Raw genomic sequence first — 17,221 nt, 5'->3', positions numbered from 1 at the left:
CTTAGTCGCTCAATTGTGTCCGGTCTGTCTCTTTTGTGACTGTAGCCCACCAGGTTCCTCTGTCCTTGGGATTTTCCAGGCAAGAATACTGGAGTCGGTTGTCACTTCCTTCTCCAGAGGATCTTCCTGACCCAAGGATTGAACCTGCGTCTCTTGCATTGGCAGGCAGGTTGCATATCACTGAGCCACCTGGGAAGCCCCAATTGATTTTTCTGTTTAATTTTTTCAGTTGCAGTTCTCCTTACCCCACAAAAAACACCTCTATGATATTTTCACAAAGTATACAGTTTGCATCCATTAAACATTGTAATATAGATCTATAGTTATTGATAGGAAAATGTTTAAGAGATCATGAATGACAAAAGTTACAGTGGCATTTGTTATGTAATGACATATATATATAATTGTATTTATAAATCTATATGTGAATATATGTAATATAGACAGATGTCAACAAGGTATTCCCCTAAATGTGCTTAATGATGAACTCTGAGTGTTGGTGTTTTGAGAAATTTTTGCTTTTTGATTTATTTTCTGTGTGTGTTTTTCAGTAAACCACCACATTACTATTTTTAAGAAAATCGTTAAGTTTAAACAAAACTGTTCTGTTTACTTGTTAAAAGAAAAAAGCATTTGTTTACACAGTCTATTTTTGTGTCTTCTAGATTTTGAAACATCCTCTCATTTAAGAGAAGGGAAGTTTATTGTTTAATACTTTGGGGGGTTTATAGCATAAACTTTATTAGTGTTTTCTACCATAATATATGCTAAAATAAATATAGAAGCTATTGACAGTTTCTACATTAATAGAATATGGATATTAATTGATTCCACTGGGCATATTTTTAAATGACTCTACTCCATGGACATGATTTTTTTTTTAAGTATAGAATTATTTAGGCCAGAATTATTCTCTGTTGGTCCAGTGGTTAAGAATCTGCCTTGCAATGCAGGTGACGCAGGTTTGATCCCTGATCAAGGAACTAAGTGGGCTTCAGCTTCCCTGGTGGCTCAGCAATAAAGAATCCTCCTGCAGTGCAGGAGATGGGGTTTGATCCCTGGGTTGGTAAGATACCCTGGAGAAGGAAACTCACTCCAGGATTCTTGCCTGGGAACTATCATGGACAGAGGATCCTGGTGGGCTGCCGTCCGTTGGGTCGCAAAGAGTCCCACATGACTTAGTGACTAAACAACAACAGGGGAACTAAGATCCTACATGCCTTGGGGCAGCTAAGCCCACACAGCACGATTGAGCTGGTGGGATGCAACAAAAGGTCCCCCGTGCTGCAACTAAGACTCCACCCAGCCAAAATAATAAATGAATTAATTTTAAAAAAGAATTGTTTGACCCATCTTAAGTAGATGCTTAGGGAAGTACTAAATGATTTATTGAGGTATCATTGGTATTTTATGATTAGTAAAGTAAACTGACTTTAAATACAATAATATTTATTCTTTTCCTTGGATTAGGTTGTTTTCATTAGTCTGTTTTTATTCCAAATGAAGTAGCACAAAATTTTTGTCAAGTGAACACCAGTGATTAAAAATGATTTTTAGTTTGTTAAGACAAGTTTCAATGAAAACAAGGAACAATGTCTAATAATTACTTCTAGCATTTCACAAAATGTGATGAAAATATTACATTGATCACAGCAAAGTTGCACCAACTAACTGACAGGCCATATGTTTTGACTTTGGCAGAAATGTTTATTGCCTTTCCATAATTATGTTGTTTATAACTGGCACGTAGTAACTGTTTAAAGTTGTTAAATGGAAGATAGTTTGGTAGACAAAAGGGTTTCAGAACATGGGGGAAAATGTAATAAAAATAAAAGTGATGGTGAAAAATTTGCGGACTACTACTGGTAATATAAATTTAGTTGTTTTGAATAATTATCATTTGTCTCTTGACCCTAAATCTGAATTAATTTATTTTGGCAGGGAATTTTAAGCCTTGAATATTGTGTGGGTATTATTGGTGGCAAACCTAAACAGTCATATTACTTTGCTGGATTTCAAGGTTAGTGCTTTAGTAAAGTATATTTCTTCTTTGTTTTCTTTTAAAAGTCAGAAAGTTAACATAGGATCATCCAGAAACAGGATGAGTAACGGAGCAAAATGAGTACCTTATAAATTCATCAGTCCTGCCATAGCCATTCATTTGTCATTTGGTCCATAGTATAATTGGATTCTGTAAAATGTATATTTAATTTCTGTTATTGCATAAACAAGGCATAATTTATTGATTTTTACTAAACTTTAGAAGACATTGCTGCTATATTCTGGCAGTTGCTATTTACATATTTACCTTATACCAGTTTTATTGGTGCTAGTTGATGATAAAATGACAAGCAATATGTTCTTCCTGTCAGGATAAAGTAATGCAATACATTTTTCATATGCAAACTGTAGAATATAATTGTGTGTTTGTGAAAGTAATTTTATCACCAAAAATTAAATGACAGTCTCATCACTTTATAAAAATTCTGCTTATACAAGCATATTTGATTATGCAAAAGTTAATCTGTCCTGTGCAAACCTATGTTTCAGTCAATGAATATCAGTCTGGCAAGCTGTTACTCCCAGATTTTTTTCAGCTATTCTACATAGAAATTGGATTGTAAGCAGTGTAATAATAAGGTGTTTTTTGAATTACTTGTCTTCTGTTTTGTCCTTGTAGATGACAGTTTGATTTACATGGATCCTCATTACTGCCAATCTTTTGTAGATGTCAGCATAAAGGATTTCCCTCTTGAGGTACTGTGGATAAAGAGCTGGGACTGTTTTCTTACCATATGAAGCAAACTCTTAATTATTCAGAGATGTGCTAAGCAGCTATGCTTTTATGGTATTCCAAGTTAATAATAAATATTTTGCTAATTTACAAAGCCATAATACATACAGTGGTCAAAGGTTAGATAATTTGTTGCAGAATTTTAATTTATAATACACTCTCTTCTTCATTTATCTTTGTCTCTAACTTGTTAGATATCCTAGCCCTACCAAAATAAATGATCAAGCTTCCAAGTAGTTTTGTACATATACAGCTGAACAGTAGTGAAGAATTTAAAATGTTAGACATGTTTAAAGAAAGAAAGAAAGGGGGAAAAAGAAAAAGAAGACAATGGAGTTGGGTTAGAATGACAAAATGATTGAAGGAGAGTGTAACATTATTTTGCTTTAAGTATGTAATTAAGACAAGTTTCAGTGAAAACAAGAACAATGTCTAATAACTAGCATTTCAGTAATTAAGTCTTAGCCTCTAGTTAAGTTTCCATAAATTTTACTTGGGTTTCTAATATTTATTTTAGCTTTGATTTCTTAAAGTCTTCTTTTCCTTCCTGAAGTCCTTCCTTCCTAAAGTCTTTCTTTCCTTCCTTCCATTTTCTGAGCCAGCATTTAGAAAATTTTTAAATTGGATTTACAATGTTTTGTTAGTTCCAGCTGTACAGCAAAGTGAATCAATTATACTTGTATAGGATTATATTTCAGAAAATTTTGAGAGTGCATAAATGAGAAATGTAACTGTTACATGGTTTCGGTTTTTATTTTCCCAGTTGATGCTTTTAGAGACTTTTAAAGTCATCTTAATTACTTGAGTGGCACATGGATCACTAATTCTCCAGGGCTTGGCAAGTTGGAAATGTGGTTTAGTACTTTGTATAAGTAATAGCTTGCTAGCTAATATTAATACCTAATAAGTATATAAAGGGTAGATTATGAAGATGGATAAAGCATAAGATTAAAATCTGGTACTAAGTGATAGATTATAAAACAGCCTAGCATTTTTTGTAGACCATTATCTCAGCTAAAGTACGGGCCAGAGAACAGCTTTGCTTTCTACTTTCTTCCTTCACTATATTTTGCATATAAACTTTAGTAAGTATTTCCGGTTGACTGATTAATTCTGTGGGAGGCACTCTAGAATTGTGCTATGTGAACCACACTGTAAACCTGTTTCTGCTGCATAGTGATCTTGTGGCACTGATTCCTGTGTCCTCAGTTACATTTCCCATGTGGCTGTGTCAAATTGACTCCTTAAAAAAAATAAATACTTGAGATTTAGATGGAAACTTGTTCATAGTGCTCTAAGCATTATCTAAAATAGGCAAATTAAAAGATTATTAGTGTCGGGTGTTTTGACCAGTAGAAAGAGATTATTCATCTGATATTTTGAGAGACTCTACAAAGATGCCAGGTCAGTGAATATCCATGTTATTCACACTGTTATTAATGAATGCCTACACAATCAATATTAGGAAGGTTGTAGCTCACTGGGAAACTGTTGCAACACTTCACAGGTGAGTCAATAGAAGCTTGAAGTGGGAGGTAGTGGGAATGGAAAATAATTTGATTTTAAGAGACTTTGTAAAGTAAAATTTGGTGAAATTAGGTAACTTCTTAAAAGCACAGAAGCACTTATTTTTTATATATTGAGATGCCAGAAAGTGGGTTTAAGATGAGATTTAGCAGTGAGGCTGTGTTAAACTGTGGGTTTTCATTGTTAGTAGTTAAATCAGGGCAGAGTTTCAGTTGTTTGGATGAGAGGACTAGTGGATATACATTATCTTATACATATTTATAATATATATGTGTATGTATATATTTAAGTTAAGATTTCTTAAACCAGAAACTATTGCTTCATGCTATTTCTGATATACTTTCAGAGTGACTGATTCTATCTCTTTACAAATACTGAAAATATTTTATTATTAAGGTATTGTTGTACTGTTTGTTCTTGTTTAGTCGCCAAGTCATGTCTGACTCTTTTGTGACCTAGGCTCCTCTGTCTATGTCCAAGGCAAGAATACTGGAGTGGCTTGCCATTGCCTTCTCCAAATATTGTATTACCTTAATATTAACATTCTACTAATAAGGTTAAAAAAAACCTTATTACAGATATGTTAGTCTCTTCTGATTGCTAGGCCCCCAATTCCAAGTTTCAGGTTTTAGGAGGTGTATACAGTGGTGACTGTTTTAATATATTCTTTTAAATTCAAAGCATAGTGGCACTAAAGCTATTAGAATGATGTGATGTGATTATGTAGATAGATGAGTGAATTTCTCAGTGAAAGATGTACCCTTTATGAATTACCCATGTGAACTGCAGTGAGTAGGAGGTGCTTTTTAGTAAGGATGTATTCTCTAATTAATTATCTTAGGAAGTTTTATCTAAATCACCAAATAACAGAGCTACACCTAAAATTATTTGTTTCAGTATTATTTGTATGTTTAGGTAGTAGAACCCACTCTTTGATATAAGTCTGGAAGAGTACCTACCATTTGGTAGGTGCCTAATTTTTTGAGGCAATGAATAAATATTGTATTAGAAAAATGAAATAAATGGGAATTGACTCGCTCTGGCCAGTTTTTTCAGAAACGTAAGTGCAGAAGTGTATCTAGTGATACTTGCTAAAATGTGTTTCAGTAGAAACTGCTACTCTTACCAAATCATCAGAATTTTAAAAACTAGAATTGTGCTAAAAAGTTTTAGTTTTTAAAACCTAAAAAATCTAAGTGCATGCTGCTGCTGCTGCTAAGTCGCTTCAGTTGTGTCTGACTCTGTGTGACCCCATAGACAGCAGCCTACCAGGCTCCGCTGTCCCTGGGATTCTCCAGGCAAGAACACTGGAGTGGGTTGCCGTTTCCTTCTCCAGTGCATGAAAGTGAAAAGTGAAAAGTGAAAGTGAAGTTGCTCAGTCATGTTCAACTCTTAGTGACCCCATGGACTGCAGCCTACTAGGCTCCTCCGTCCATGGGATTTTCCAGGCAAGAGTACTAGAGTGGGGTGCCATTGCCTTCTCCTCTAAGTGCATAGCGCAGAGAATTATCACAGAGTGAACAGACCTGTGTAATGCCACTTGGGAAAAATACCTTAAAGTCTAAGTTGTTCTACAATAAACAGAATTGATTCTGAATTATAAATTAATCTTGGTTTGATTTCAGAATATTCTTGGGTGAACAAACAATGTGATTTAAATGGTATAAAATGCCTCTCTGTAATATGAGTCCTAGTACTCATGTAGGAACACCAGATAGTGCAGTTTTCAATCATCAGATATTTATATTTGTGTTTTTGTGAATAATTTTAAAAGTTTTCTATAGATATGAAAATAACTATGCTTAACTAGTGTTTGTCATTATTATCTATGGTGATGGAGACAATCAGTGAAGTAGCACTAAGCCTATATTGGTTTAGTCTTAATGGTTCTTAATGAAAACTTTAGTCAATGCTTTAATATAATTTAGGGCATCCATGTAGACAAGTTAAGAAAATACTTTGTTGGACCATACAAACTTTTGATTCTTCCTTCTTATCCCCAGGTAGTGAAAACTAAACAAGCATTTCTTTATTACTGACTTTGGAAAGAGGGGCAAATGACTATTGTTAGATATCTTGTATGTCAAATAATTTTTGTTTTGTAAATATGACCTAGAACTGTCCGAGCCTAATACTCCTGTATATTGTTAACTGCCAGATTTACCTAGCTCTTCTATACCTTTCCAGATCTGTTTTTTAATATCTCTTTATAAACAAAATTGGTAAAACAATGTTAGAAAAGTCTAGCTAAGACAGTACTCATATTGATTAGAAAGATGGACATTCCAGTTTAGCTGGGTTGAGTCTTACTGTACAGTGTTAGCTAAGGGTTTCATAGTAGTCATAGTTTTAAAAACACATTTGTCTGGTTATTTACTAGCATGATGTTGGATTTGAATCTAATATATGACTGAACTATTGATAAGGGGGGGAAACAGTTTGAATGTATTCATTTTGCATATCCTCTGGTGATAATATGGAATATTAATTGGATCACAGGATATATTTAGGGGGAGAGAAAAGAGTGGTTTTGATTGATCTTCCATGAACATAAATATAAAAGTCTATATTTTTCTGCCTTTTTATAGATAATTCCAAGTTTAAATCCCTTAGTTTTAGGCATTAAATATAGGGAAATTTTAAGTTTATGGATTTATATCCAGCCTAGATTATTTCTTGAGCAGCTTATTTTTTAGTTAAAAATATAAAATATAAAATGAAGAATTCCTCATACCTGTCTCCCATCTGCCAGGTTTTCTCCCTTTTCTCTAACCTTGTTAATTTTTGTATATCCTATGCAAATATGAATATATATTTTATGGCCCTCCTTTTTAACATAAACATCCTTTTTCTTATACATACAAAAAAAAAAGATCTGGTAGCATTTTTAAGGACAAGTATCTGAGCATTTATGCAGTTAAAAAATGTTTTAAACCAAGTACTAGAGTGTCATGGTGAAGAAAAAAGATCAGAATGATTAGCTTTATATTCTACCCTTTTACTACTTTTTCATTCTCTAAAGATAATCAGATTCTACTAACAGCCACAGCCTACTGGCGAAAGTAGAGAGTCGAGAGCAGCATTTTTGAGCCATTTGTATCTTTAACACTCTGACTACTAGAGAAGAGTGAACTAAGGGAAGAGGGCAAGGACCATAGTAGAACAATTTTCACCTTATCCTGTGTGGAACTAAACAAGAACTTGAGGTAAAGCTCAGTAGAAGAGTGGGTTGGGACAGTATGCAATTATGTGCTGATTGTGTCAATTGCTAAAACTCTCAAGCTGACCTCTTCATATCATCATGGAACATTTTCATGAACCTGCATATTTGTTTACAAAGTCTTGGTTTTCTTATTCAAAGGTTTATAAATATTTAAAAAATCTCTTAACTGAACAGACTTAATTGCACTTTCATAGAAATAGCTAACTTGATTCTAAACATTGTACTAGCCTATTCATGTCTTTTTCAGAGATACATTTTTTTCCCTTCTGCAAGTGTTAGAAATGCACCCTGCTTTTGACACACTTCTTTTCTTTTGCAGAATGGCACTAATGTGTAAGGTGGAGATTTGGTAAATTGAATGTACACAATGTTGGCTCTTATGTTGTACAACTTTGGAGACTGGGAGGGATCATCTGCATAGGATATGCTAAAACACCATTTGAAAGCATGTTTATAGTTTGAAGGATAGCTAGATAGCAAATTTTAAATGAAGTGATATTTTTGTATATAAAGTCCATTAAATAAAACTAAATTAATCCTAAAGAACTTTTAAAATTACAGACATTCCACTGCCCTTCTCCCAAAAAGATGTCATTTCGAAAAATGGATCCTAGCTGTACAGTAGGATTTTACTGTCGAAATGTTCAGGACTTCAAACGAGCTTCTGAAGAAATCACTAAGGTATTTTTATTTTGAATATTATAATATTTGTAAATGATCTAATTTTTATTAGAGATAGCCTATCAGAAGACAAAAATATATAATTTATAATATGGTTATAAAATTTCCCCTTGAATGTTAATATTATTAGGAATATTGTGAGCCAGAAAATATAACTATTTGGGGATTCCTAGCCTTTGAGGGTGATGAAACCACTTTTTGACCAGTTGAAAGTATTGACTGATCCACTAGGTGGCACTGTTGAAATAAAAATCTCTGCAAACTGTAGCCATGTGCAAGTAATTAGGTTATATTTTATTTGAAGATTTTAAAAGGGCAGTACCTTAGGGGGTAGAAAAAAATTAATGAAGTATTTGATCAAGCCAAATTGTGCATTATTTCTTGTTAGTCCAAGTGCTTCTTTGATTTTTTTTTGAAGAGAAATGGTATTTTTGGATTTCTCAGAACTGCTTTATCAAATGAGCTCTGTTGTTACCTTCCAATAAGCTTGTTTAATCTGATCTGTTCTACTTATAGGATCTCTAAAATAGGTTTATTTGACTCCTCTTATTACCTTTAGACTTCTGCATTTTTCTGGCCATTGAGTACTGCTAAAATATTTATAGGGCCTTAAGATCTGTGTATATTTAGTAGTTTGGAAAGATTACTTATTTAGCAAGTAAGCATAATTGGATGGCTCTCTTTATTAGTATCAATAGTTACAGATTATCATTTATGGTATTTAAAGCCAGTACTAGAATCATTTTTAGGAACTCTTAACTTGAGCTCAGTTATAATAGTATGCCTTATAACTGCTTTATTTCCAGTTAATTTTATTCAGGAAAATGGACATACTGGGTTAAAATTTTATTTTTATAATGTAAAAATAGAATGAAAAAGTTAAACAAAAAGTTTCATTTGAGTTAGGTTTAGTTTACTTGACTTGCCATGTAAAAGAGGAAATTTAACAGAAATATGACAGAAAAATGAATGAGAAGAGGAGAAAATGAGGTATGTGAGAACATTTTCTTATTCCTCATTTCTCACAGTTGTCGTCTTTTCACTCTCCTTTTCAACCTGAAGGGCCAAGTGAACATAAGGAAATATGTTTTATCCATTTTCTCTTTTTTATCACTTGAAATTAGTATATACATTTGTATATTTCATTTTGACAATGGTCTGTCTTTATAAGGTGTTATGTATGTACTAAAATTTACAGATGCAGATGATGCTATAATATAGATTGATGTTGATGAACATTTTTCCATTAAAAAGTCCCATTTCTGTTTGCATTAGTTTATTTTCTATCTAGGCTGAAATAAGTATATTTAGAACAGTGAAGTAATTACCTCTGGAGTAGAAAATAGCCCAAATTACTATTACCAAATTGAAAAACAATTATATTCATAAATGAGTTGCATGTTGATATATTCTGATTAAAAACATGGTTTTGTGGGTTTTATACTAATAATTATAGTTTTTATGCTGGAAAACTACTTAGAAGTTATTGCACTTGATGTATCCTAGTGATATGCAATGTTAAAGCAAAGAGAAAACATGCTGAAATATCATATGAAAGTATTGAGAATTTTGCTAGAGTCTATTAACTTTGGTTTAATTATACTGTTGTTCTTAAGTTCATAGCGTTTTATAGCAATATCAAAAACTCACTTTGTCAATTAATAGCTCGATCATTTACTTTTGCTTGGAAGATGGTAAATTAAGCAGCTTTCCTTCTTAAAAGCTGAATTTGGCATTTGTAAACTATAATATTTTTTCTTTGAAAATTAAAACTTCTTAAATTATTTGTTTCTATATAGGATATGTTTTCAGTTTTCTCATTTTGAAAATGACGCCAGATAATGTAGATTCTCATGTTTAATTTGTAATGCTATATGAATGGATATTCTAATGCTTTTGCCACATGAGTTTTAAATGTTAAATAAACTTGTTAAATTAATTCAGTGTTTAGCAGAGCTCAGTCCAGCAAGTATCTGAATAACTATCATGTTGAAATCATAAAATGACCAAGCCATAATCCCTGCTTTTGCCCTCAAGTGGCATTTATAGTTCAGGAGGCAGAATAAGAGAAGATAGGCATTACATTGAATGTGATAAGCATTCATACAGAAATAGAAATAAATCGATAGGGGAAGGAAGAAGGTTAAAATGAGAGATGTCACATCCAAGTCAAAGTTCTTTATTGTGATGGTGATATTTAATATGGGCCTTAAAGTGTAGGCTTAATTTCTGTTGGCTCAGGGAGAAGGGAGTGTGCTTCAAGCAGAGGAAATAACAAAAGGAAAGGTAGGTACCAGAAAAGAAAAATATAGTTTCTTTAGAAAATGGCAGATAGTCCAATTTGTTAGGGGCCATGGATACATATAGGGCAGGATTTCTATCTTCTAATGGCCTGAATCAGAAGTCTTAGAGATTTGGCCTGGGACCCTTCATTTCTAACAAACCTCCCAAGTAACGTTGTACATCAAATTTGAGAACCACTGATATACAACCCAAGGTGTAATACTTGATGTTTTTAGATGACAGTAGGACAAATACTCTTAATACTTATATATATATATATGTGTATTCATAATAGAAAAGTATAGCTGGCTTATTAAACATGTGATTTCCTCCTTATCATTGACCTGTACAAAACTGTTTGAGTCAAAATTCTGAAAAGAGGGACTTCCTTGGTGGTCTAGTGACTAAGACTCTGCACGCTCCCATTGCAGGGGGCTTGAGTTCAATGTCTGATTGGGGAACTAGATCCCATATGCCACACCTAAGACTAAGTGCAGCCAAATAAATTAATTAGTTAAAAAAATAAAATTCTGGAAAGAGAAATGTTCATTAATTGTCATAGAGATGACATGTATAGTGAAAATAAGGAAACACTATAGTAAATAATAAAGGATGAGGCTAGAAAAGGAGGTTGGAATAATATTGTAGAGAGTTTTGAATGCCAGGCTAAAGAAGTTTGTACTTTTACAATATGTTGACATTATTAGACTAGTTTTTAAAAATGTCAAGCATACAGAAATACAGAGGATAGCATAATAAATACCCATGTGCTATCATTAAGCTTATGGAAAAGTAAAGCCCTCATATATTATTGAAGTGTATTACCGTTCCCCAGTCTTATTCCCTTATTTCCTTCCAAGTGGCAGCCACTATCCTAAATTAGTGTAAATTAGTATACTTGATATATCCATAAACAAAATATACTGTTTTCTATGTTCTTAAACTTATCATTAATTATATACTTATATAAAAAAGTATATATCCTTTGGCAACTTGCTTTTTCATTTGACTGACTTGGAGATTTTATCTGTTCATGTTGGTCTAGCTGATTCATTTAAACTGCAGAAGAGTAATACTTTTTACAAATCTGTCACTTCAGTCACTCAGTTGTGTCCGACTCTTTGCGACCCCATGGACTGCAACACCCCAGGCTTCCCTGTCTATCACCAACTCGCGGAATTTGCTCAAACTCATGTCCATCAAGTCGGTGATACCATCCAACCGTCTCGTCCTCTGTTGTCCCCTTCTCCTCCTGCCTTCAGTCTTTCCCAGCATCAGGGTCTTTTCCAATGAGTCAGTTTTTTGCATCAGGTGGCCAAAGTATTGGAGTTTCAGCTTCAGCATCAGTCCTTCCAATGAATATTCAGGACTGATTTCCTTTAGGAATGACCAGTTTGATCTCCTTGCAGTCCAAGGGACTCTCAAGAGTCTTCTCCAACACCACAGTTCAACAGCATCATTTCTTCAGCAGGTTTCTTTACAGTCCAACTCTCACATCCATACATTGTGTTGCTTGGTGCTGCTAAGTCGCTTCAGTCATGTGCAACTCTGTGGAACCCCATAGACAGCAGCCCACCAGGCTCCGCCGTCCCTGGGATTTTCCAGGCAAGAACACTGGAGTGGGTTTCCATTTCCTTCTCCAATGCATGAAAGTGAAAAGTGAAAGTGAAGTTGCTCAGTCGTGTCCGACTCTTAGCAACCCCATGGACTGCAGCCTACCAGGCTCCTCCGTCCATGGGATTTTCCAGACAAGAGTACTGGAGTGGGTTGCCATTGCCTTCTCCACATCCATACATGACTACTGGAAAAATCATAGCTTTGACTAAACGAACCTTGTTGGCAAAGTGATGTCTCTGCTTTTTAATATGCTGTCTAGGTTGGTCATAGCATTTCTTCTAAGGAGCAAGCATCTTTTAATTTCATGGCTACAGTCACCATCTGCAGTGATTTTGGAGCCCCAAAAAATAAAGTCTGTCACTGTTTCCATTGTTTCCCCATCTATTTCCCAAGAAGTGATGGGACCAGATGCCATGATCTTTGTTTTTTGAATATTGAGTTTTAAGCCAACTTTTTCACTCCCCTCTTTCACTTTGATCAAGAGGCTCTTAGTTTTTCTTTGCTTTCTGCCATAGGGCGGTGTCATCTGTGTATCTGAGGTTATTGATATTTCTCCTGGCAGTCTTGATTCCAGCTTGTGCTTCATCCAGGCTGGCATTTTCCATGATGTACTCTGCATATAAGTTAAATAAACTGGGTGACAATAGATAGCCTTGATGAACTCCTTTCCCAATAAACCAGTCTGTTGTTCCATATGTAGTTCTAACTGTTGCTTCCTGACCTACATACAGATTTCTCAGGAGGCAGGTCAGGTGGTCTGGTATTCCTATCTCTTTAAGAATTTTCCATTTTGCTATGATCCACACAGTCAAAGGTTTTGGCATAGTCAATAAAGCAGAAGTAGTTGTTTTTCTGGAACTTTCTTGCTTTTCCTGTGAACCAACAGATGTTGGCAATTTGATCTCTGGTTTCTCTGCCTTTTCTAAATCCAGCTTGAATATCTGGAAGTTCACAGTTCAGGTACTGTTGAAGCCTGTCTTGGAGAATTTTGAGCATTACTCAGTATTACAATTTACAATATAATACATTAAAAAAAATTTTTTTTGAATTTTTGAAGTATAGTTGATTTACACTGTTAGGTTAATTTCTGCTGTATAGTTGTAAATATGTATTCTCAGTTATATGTATATACATTTTCATGTTATTTTCTATTGTTTTATCATGATATCTTGAATATAGTTTCCTATGCTATTCAATAGGACCTTGTTGTTTATCTATTTGTTTAAGTATAGATGTTGAATGTCTTTTCATATGCCTATTGGCCGTCTCTCTGTCTTCTTTATTTATTTATTTTTTTTCTATGTCTTCTTTAAAGAAGTAACTATTTAGGTCTCCTTCCCATTTTTTGATTGGGTGGTTTTTTATTTTTTTAATATGGAGCTGTATGAGATGTTTGTATATTTTAGATATTAATCTGTTGTCAGTTGCATCATTTGCAAATATTTTCTCCCATTCTGTAGGTTGTCTTTTCCTTTTTTTGATGGTTTCCTTTGATGTGCAAAAGTTTGTAAGTTTCTTTAGGTCTCATTTGTTTATTTTTGCTTTTCTCTCTTTTTCCCTGGGAAACTGATCTAAGAAAATACTACTATATTTATGTCCAAGAAGGTTTTGCCTGTGTTTTCTTCCAGGATTTTATGTTGTCATGTCTTATATTTAAGTCTTTTAAGACAGTTGGAGTTTATTTTGTATATGGTATAAGGAAGTATTCTAATTTCATTGATTTATAATGAGGCTATCCAGCTTTCCCAACACTACCTGCTGAAGAAACCATCTTTTCCCCATTCTTGCCTCCTTTGTTGTAGATTAATTGACTGTAGCTGTCTGGGTTTATTTCTGGGTTCTTGCTTCTGTTTCATTCATCTATATGTCTTTTTCTTTTTTTTTTTTTTACTTTCCCCAAGTACCATGCTATTCTGATTACTGTAGCTTTGCAGTATTGTCTGAGTTCTGGGAGAATTTGCCTCCGGCCTTGTTCTTTTTCCTGAGGATTGCTTTTACGGGCTCTCTTGTTGTTCCATATAAGTGTTAGGATTATTTGTTCTAGTTCTGTGGTAAATGTCTTGGGTAATTTGATAAAGATTACATTAAGTCTGTCAGTTCGTTTGAGTAGTACGCCTATTTTAACCATATTAATTCTTCGAATCCAAGAGCATGTGATCAGTTTGTTTTTTATATCTCAGTCTGTTTCTGTTTTGTTTGTTCATTTGTTTAGTTTTATAGATTCCACATGTAAGTGAAATCATGCAGATACTGGTTTTCTCTGACTGACTTATTTCACTTAGTGTGATACCCTCTAGGTCCATGTTGTCTCTGATGGCAAGATTTGATTCTTTTTTTGTGTGACTGAGTAGTATTCAACTGTGTGTGTGTGTGTGTGTGTGTGTGTGTGTGTGTGTGTGTGTGTAAAACATCTACTTTATTCAGTCATCTATCAGTGGACATCTAGGTTGCCTTCATATCTTGGCTATTGTAAATAGTGCTGTGATGAATATAGGGGTACCTATATCTTTTTAAATTAGTGTTTTCATTTTCTTTGAGTAAATACCCTTAATTAGAATTGCTGGATTGTGTAGTAGTTTGAGTTTTAGTTTTTTGAGGAACTTCATAACTTTTCCATACTGCCTGCAGCAATTTACATTCCCATCATTAGTGCATGAAGGTACCCTTTTCTCCACATCCTCACCAGCACTTATTTTGTCCTTTTGGTAACAGGCATTCTGATAGATATGTAGTAATAGCTCATTATGGTTTGCTTTGCATCTCCCCAATGATTAGAGAAGATAAGTATCTTTCCATGTGCTTGTTGGGCATCTGTGTGTTACCGTTGGAAAAATGTTTATTTTCATCTTCTGCTCATTTTCTAATCAGGTTGTCTGTATTTTGATATTGAGTTATATGAGTCTTTTTTATATAGTTTGGATTTTAACCCCTTATCAGGCATGTAATTTGCAAACATTTTCTCCCATTTAGTAGATTGTCTTTTAATTTTTTTGATGGTTTCCTTTGTTGTGCAGAAGCTTTTTAGTTTGTTATAGTTCCACTTTCTAAATTTTTGCTTTTGTTGCATTGGGGTGTTAAAGTTTAAAAAATCATCACCAAGACTCATGTCAAGGAGCTTGCTACCTGTTTTCTTCTAGATGTTTATGGTTTCATTTAAGTCTTTCATCCATTTTCAGTTTATATTTGCATATGGTGTGAGAAAGTAGTCTGATTCTTTTACATGTGGCTGTCCAGTATTCCCAATACCATTTATTGAAGAGGCCTTTTTCGGCCATTGTATATTGTTGTTTCCTTTGTCTTAGATTAATGAAGCATATGAGTTTATTTCTGGGCTCTTTATTCTGTTCCATTGATCTGTTTTTGTGCCAGTAACATACTAATTGATTACTATAGCTTTGTAGTATAGTTTGAAATAAGGATGCTTGAAACTTCCAGCTTTGTTCTTCATTCTCAAGAATCTCTCTGGATATTTGGGGTCTTTTGTGATTTCATACAAATTTTAGAATTATTTGTTTCCTTTATGCAAAAAATGCCATTGGCATTTTGATAGAGATTACATTGACTGCAGATTGCTTTCAGTAGTATTTTAATAATATTGAGCCTTCCAGTTCAGTTGTCTTCTTTAGTTTCTTTTGTCATGTTTTCAGAGTACAGGTCTTTCACCTTCTTGGTTAAATTTATTCCTAGGTATATTGTTCTTTTTGATGCAGTTGTAAATGAGATTTTCTTCATTTCTCTTTTTGATTATTTGTTATTAGTGTACAAAAATGCAAAAAAAAGAAACTGGAAAACCACAAATATTTGGAGGTTAAACAGTGTGCTACTACACAATCAAGAAGTCAATGAAGATATCAAAGAGAAAGTTTTTTTAAGAACCTTGAGACAAATAAAAATGAGAACACAACTTTCCAGAATCTGGAGACACAGCAAAAGCAGTTCTAAGAGGGAAGTTCATAGTTATAGAGACCTACCTCAAGAAACAAGAAAAATCTCAAATAAACAATCTAATTTTATATTTCAGGGATAGGAAAAAAAGAACTAACAAAACCCAAAGTAGTAGAATGCAAGAAATAATAACGATGAGAGCAGAAATAAATGAAAGAGATTTTAAAAGCAATAGAAAAAAGACTAATGAAACTAAATGTTGGTTCTTTGAAATGATAAACAAAATTGACAATGTCCAGCCAGACTCATCAAGATAAGAGAACCCAAATAAATAATATTGGAAATGAAGAGGAAAAATTGCAACCAATACCATAGTAATACAAAAGATCATAAGAGAATACTATGAACAATTATATGTCAACAAATTGGACAACCTAAAGGAAATGGATAAATTTCTATAACCATACAATCTTCTAAAACCAAATCACAAAGAAATAGAAAATCTGAATAGATCAGTTGCTAGTAATAAAGTTGAATCATTAAGAAAAAAGAAACTCCCAGCAAAATCTGGTTTCAGATGGCTTAACAGATGAATTCTACCAAACATTTAGAGAAGCATTAATTCCTGTCCTTCTCAAATTATTCCAAAAAATTGAAGAGAAATGAACATTGGCTAGCATTAACCTAATACCAAATCCAGACAAAGACACTACAAAAAGAGAAAGGGGTGCATATAGGCCAGTATCCCTGATGAACTCCTCAAATAAAACATAGACAGTAAGCCCTTGCTGTTAGTCTTAGCAATGTTTTTTTTTTTTTTTTCAATGTATCTTCTCGGGCAAGGGCAACAGAAGCAAAAATAAACAAATGAGACCATATTAAACCAAAAAGTTAATGCATAGCAAAACCATCAGCAAAATGAAAAGGCAACCTATGGAATGGGAGAAAATATTTGCAAATGATATATCTGATAATCAGTTGATATCTAAATATTTAAAGCGCTCGTACAACTAAACAGCAAACAAAACAAAAAACTCTATTTAAAAATGGACAGGAGACCTGAGTAAACATTTTTCTAAAGAAGACATACGGATGGCTAACAAGCATATGTAAAGATGCTTAACATCACAAATTATCAGGGAAATGCAAAATCACAATAATTTACCATCTTATACACATACACTAGATGGTTAAAATTACAAAGACAATAA

The 17,221-nt window shown here is 33.6% G+C and overlaps 1 protein-coding gene across 3 annotated transcripts in view; it reads left to right on the top strand.

The window, feature by feature from the left end:
* The window catches only part of ATG4C (autophagy related 4C cysteine peptidase), a 106,660-nt gene that overhangs the window by 72,114 nt on the left and 17,325 nt on the right, over positions 1-17,221 (top strand). For all 3 annotated transcript variants that reach the window (XM_068964868.1, XM_068964867.1, XM_068964869.1), the window contains 3 exons: positions 1,942-2,020; positions 2,681-2,757; positions 8,106-8,225. In XM_068964868.1, the coding sequence (XP_068820969.1) occupies positions 1,942-2,020; positions 2,681-2,757; positions 8,106-8,225 (276 nt within the window). The remainder of the gene's footprint in view (positions 1-1,941; positions 2,021-2,680; positions 2,758-8,105; positions 8,226-17,221) is intronic.

The sequence above is a fragment of the Capricornis sumatraensis genome, chromosome 2 (genome assembly GCF_032405125.1).
Source record: "Capricornis sumatraensis isolate serow.1 chromosome 2, serow.2, whole genome shotgun sequence".
NCBI classification, from domain to species: Eukaryota; Metazoa; Chordata; class Mammalia; order Artiodactyla; family Bovidae; genus Capricornis; species Capricornis sumatraensis.
This window is presented reverse-complemented; position numbering and strand designations above follow the sequence as displayed.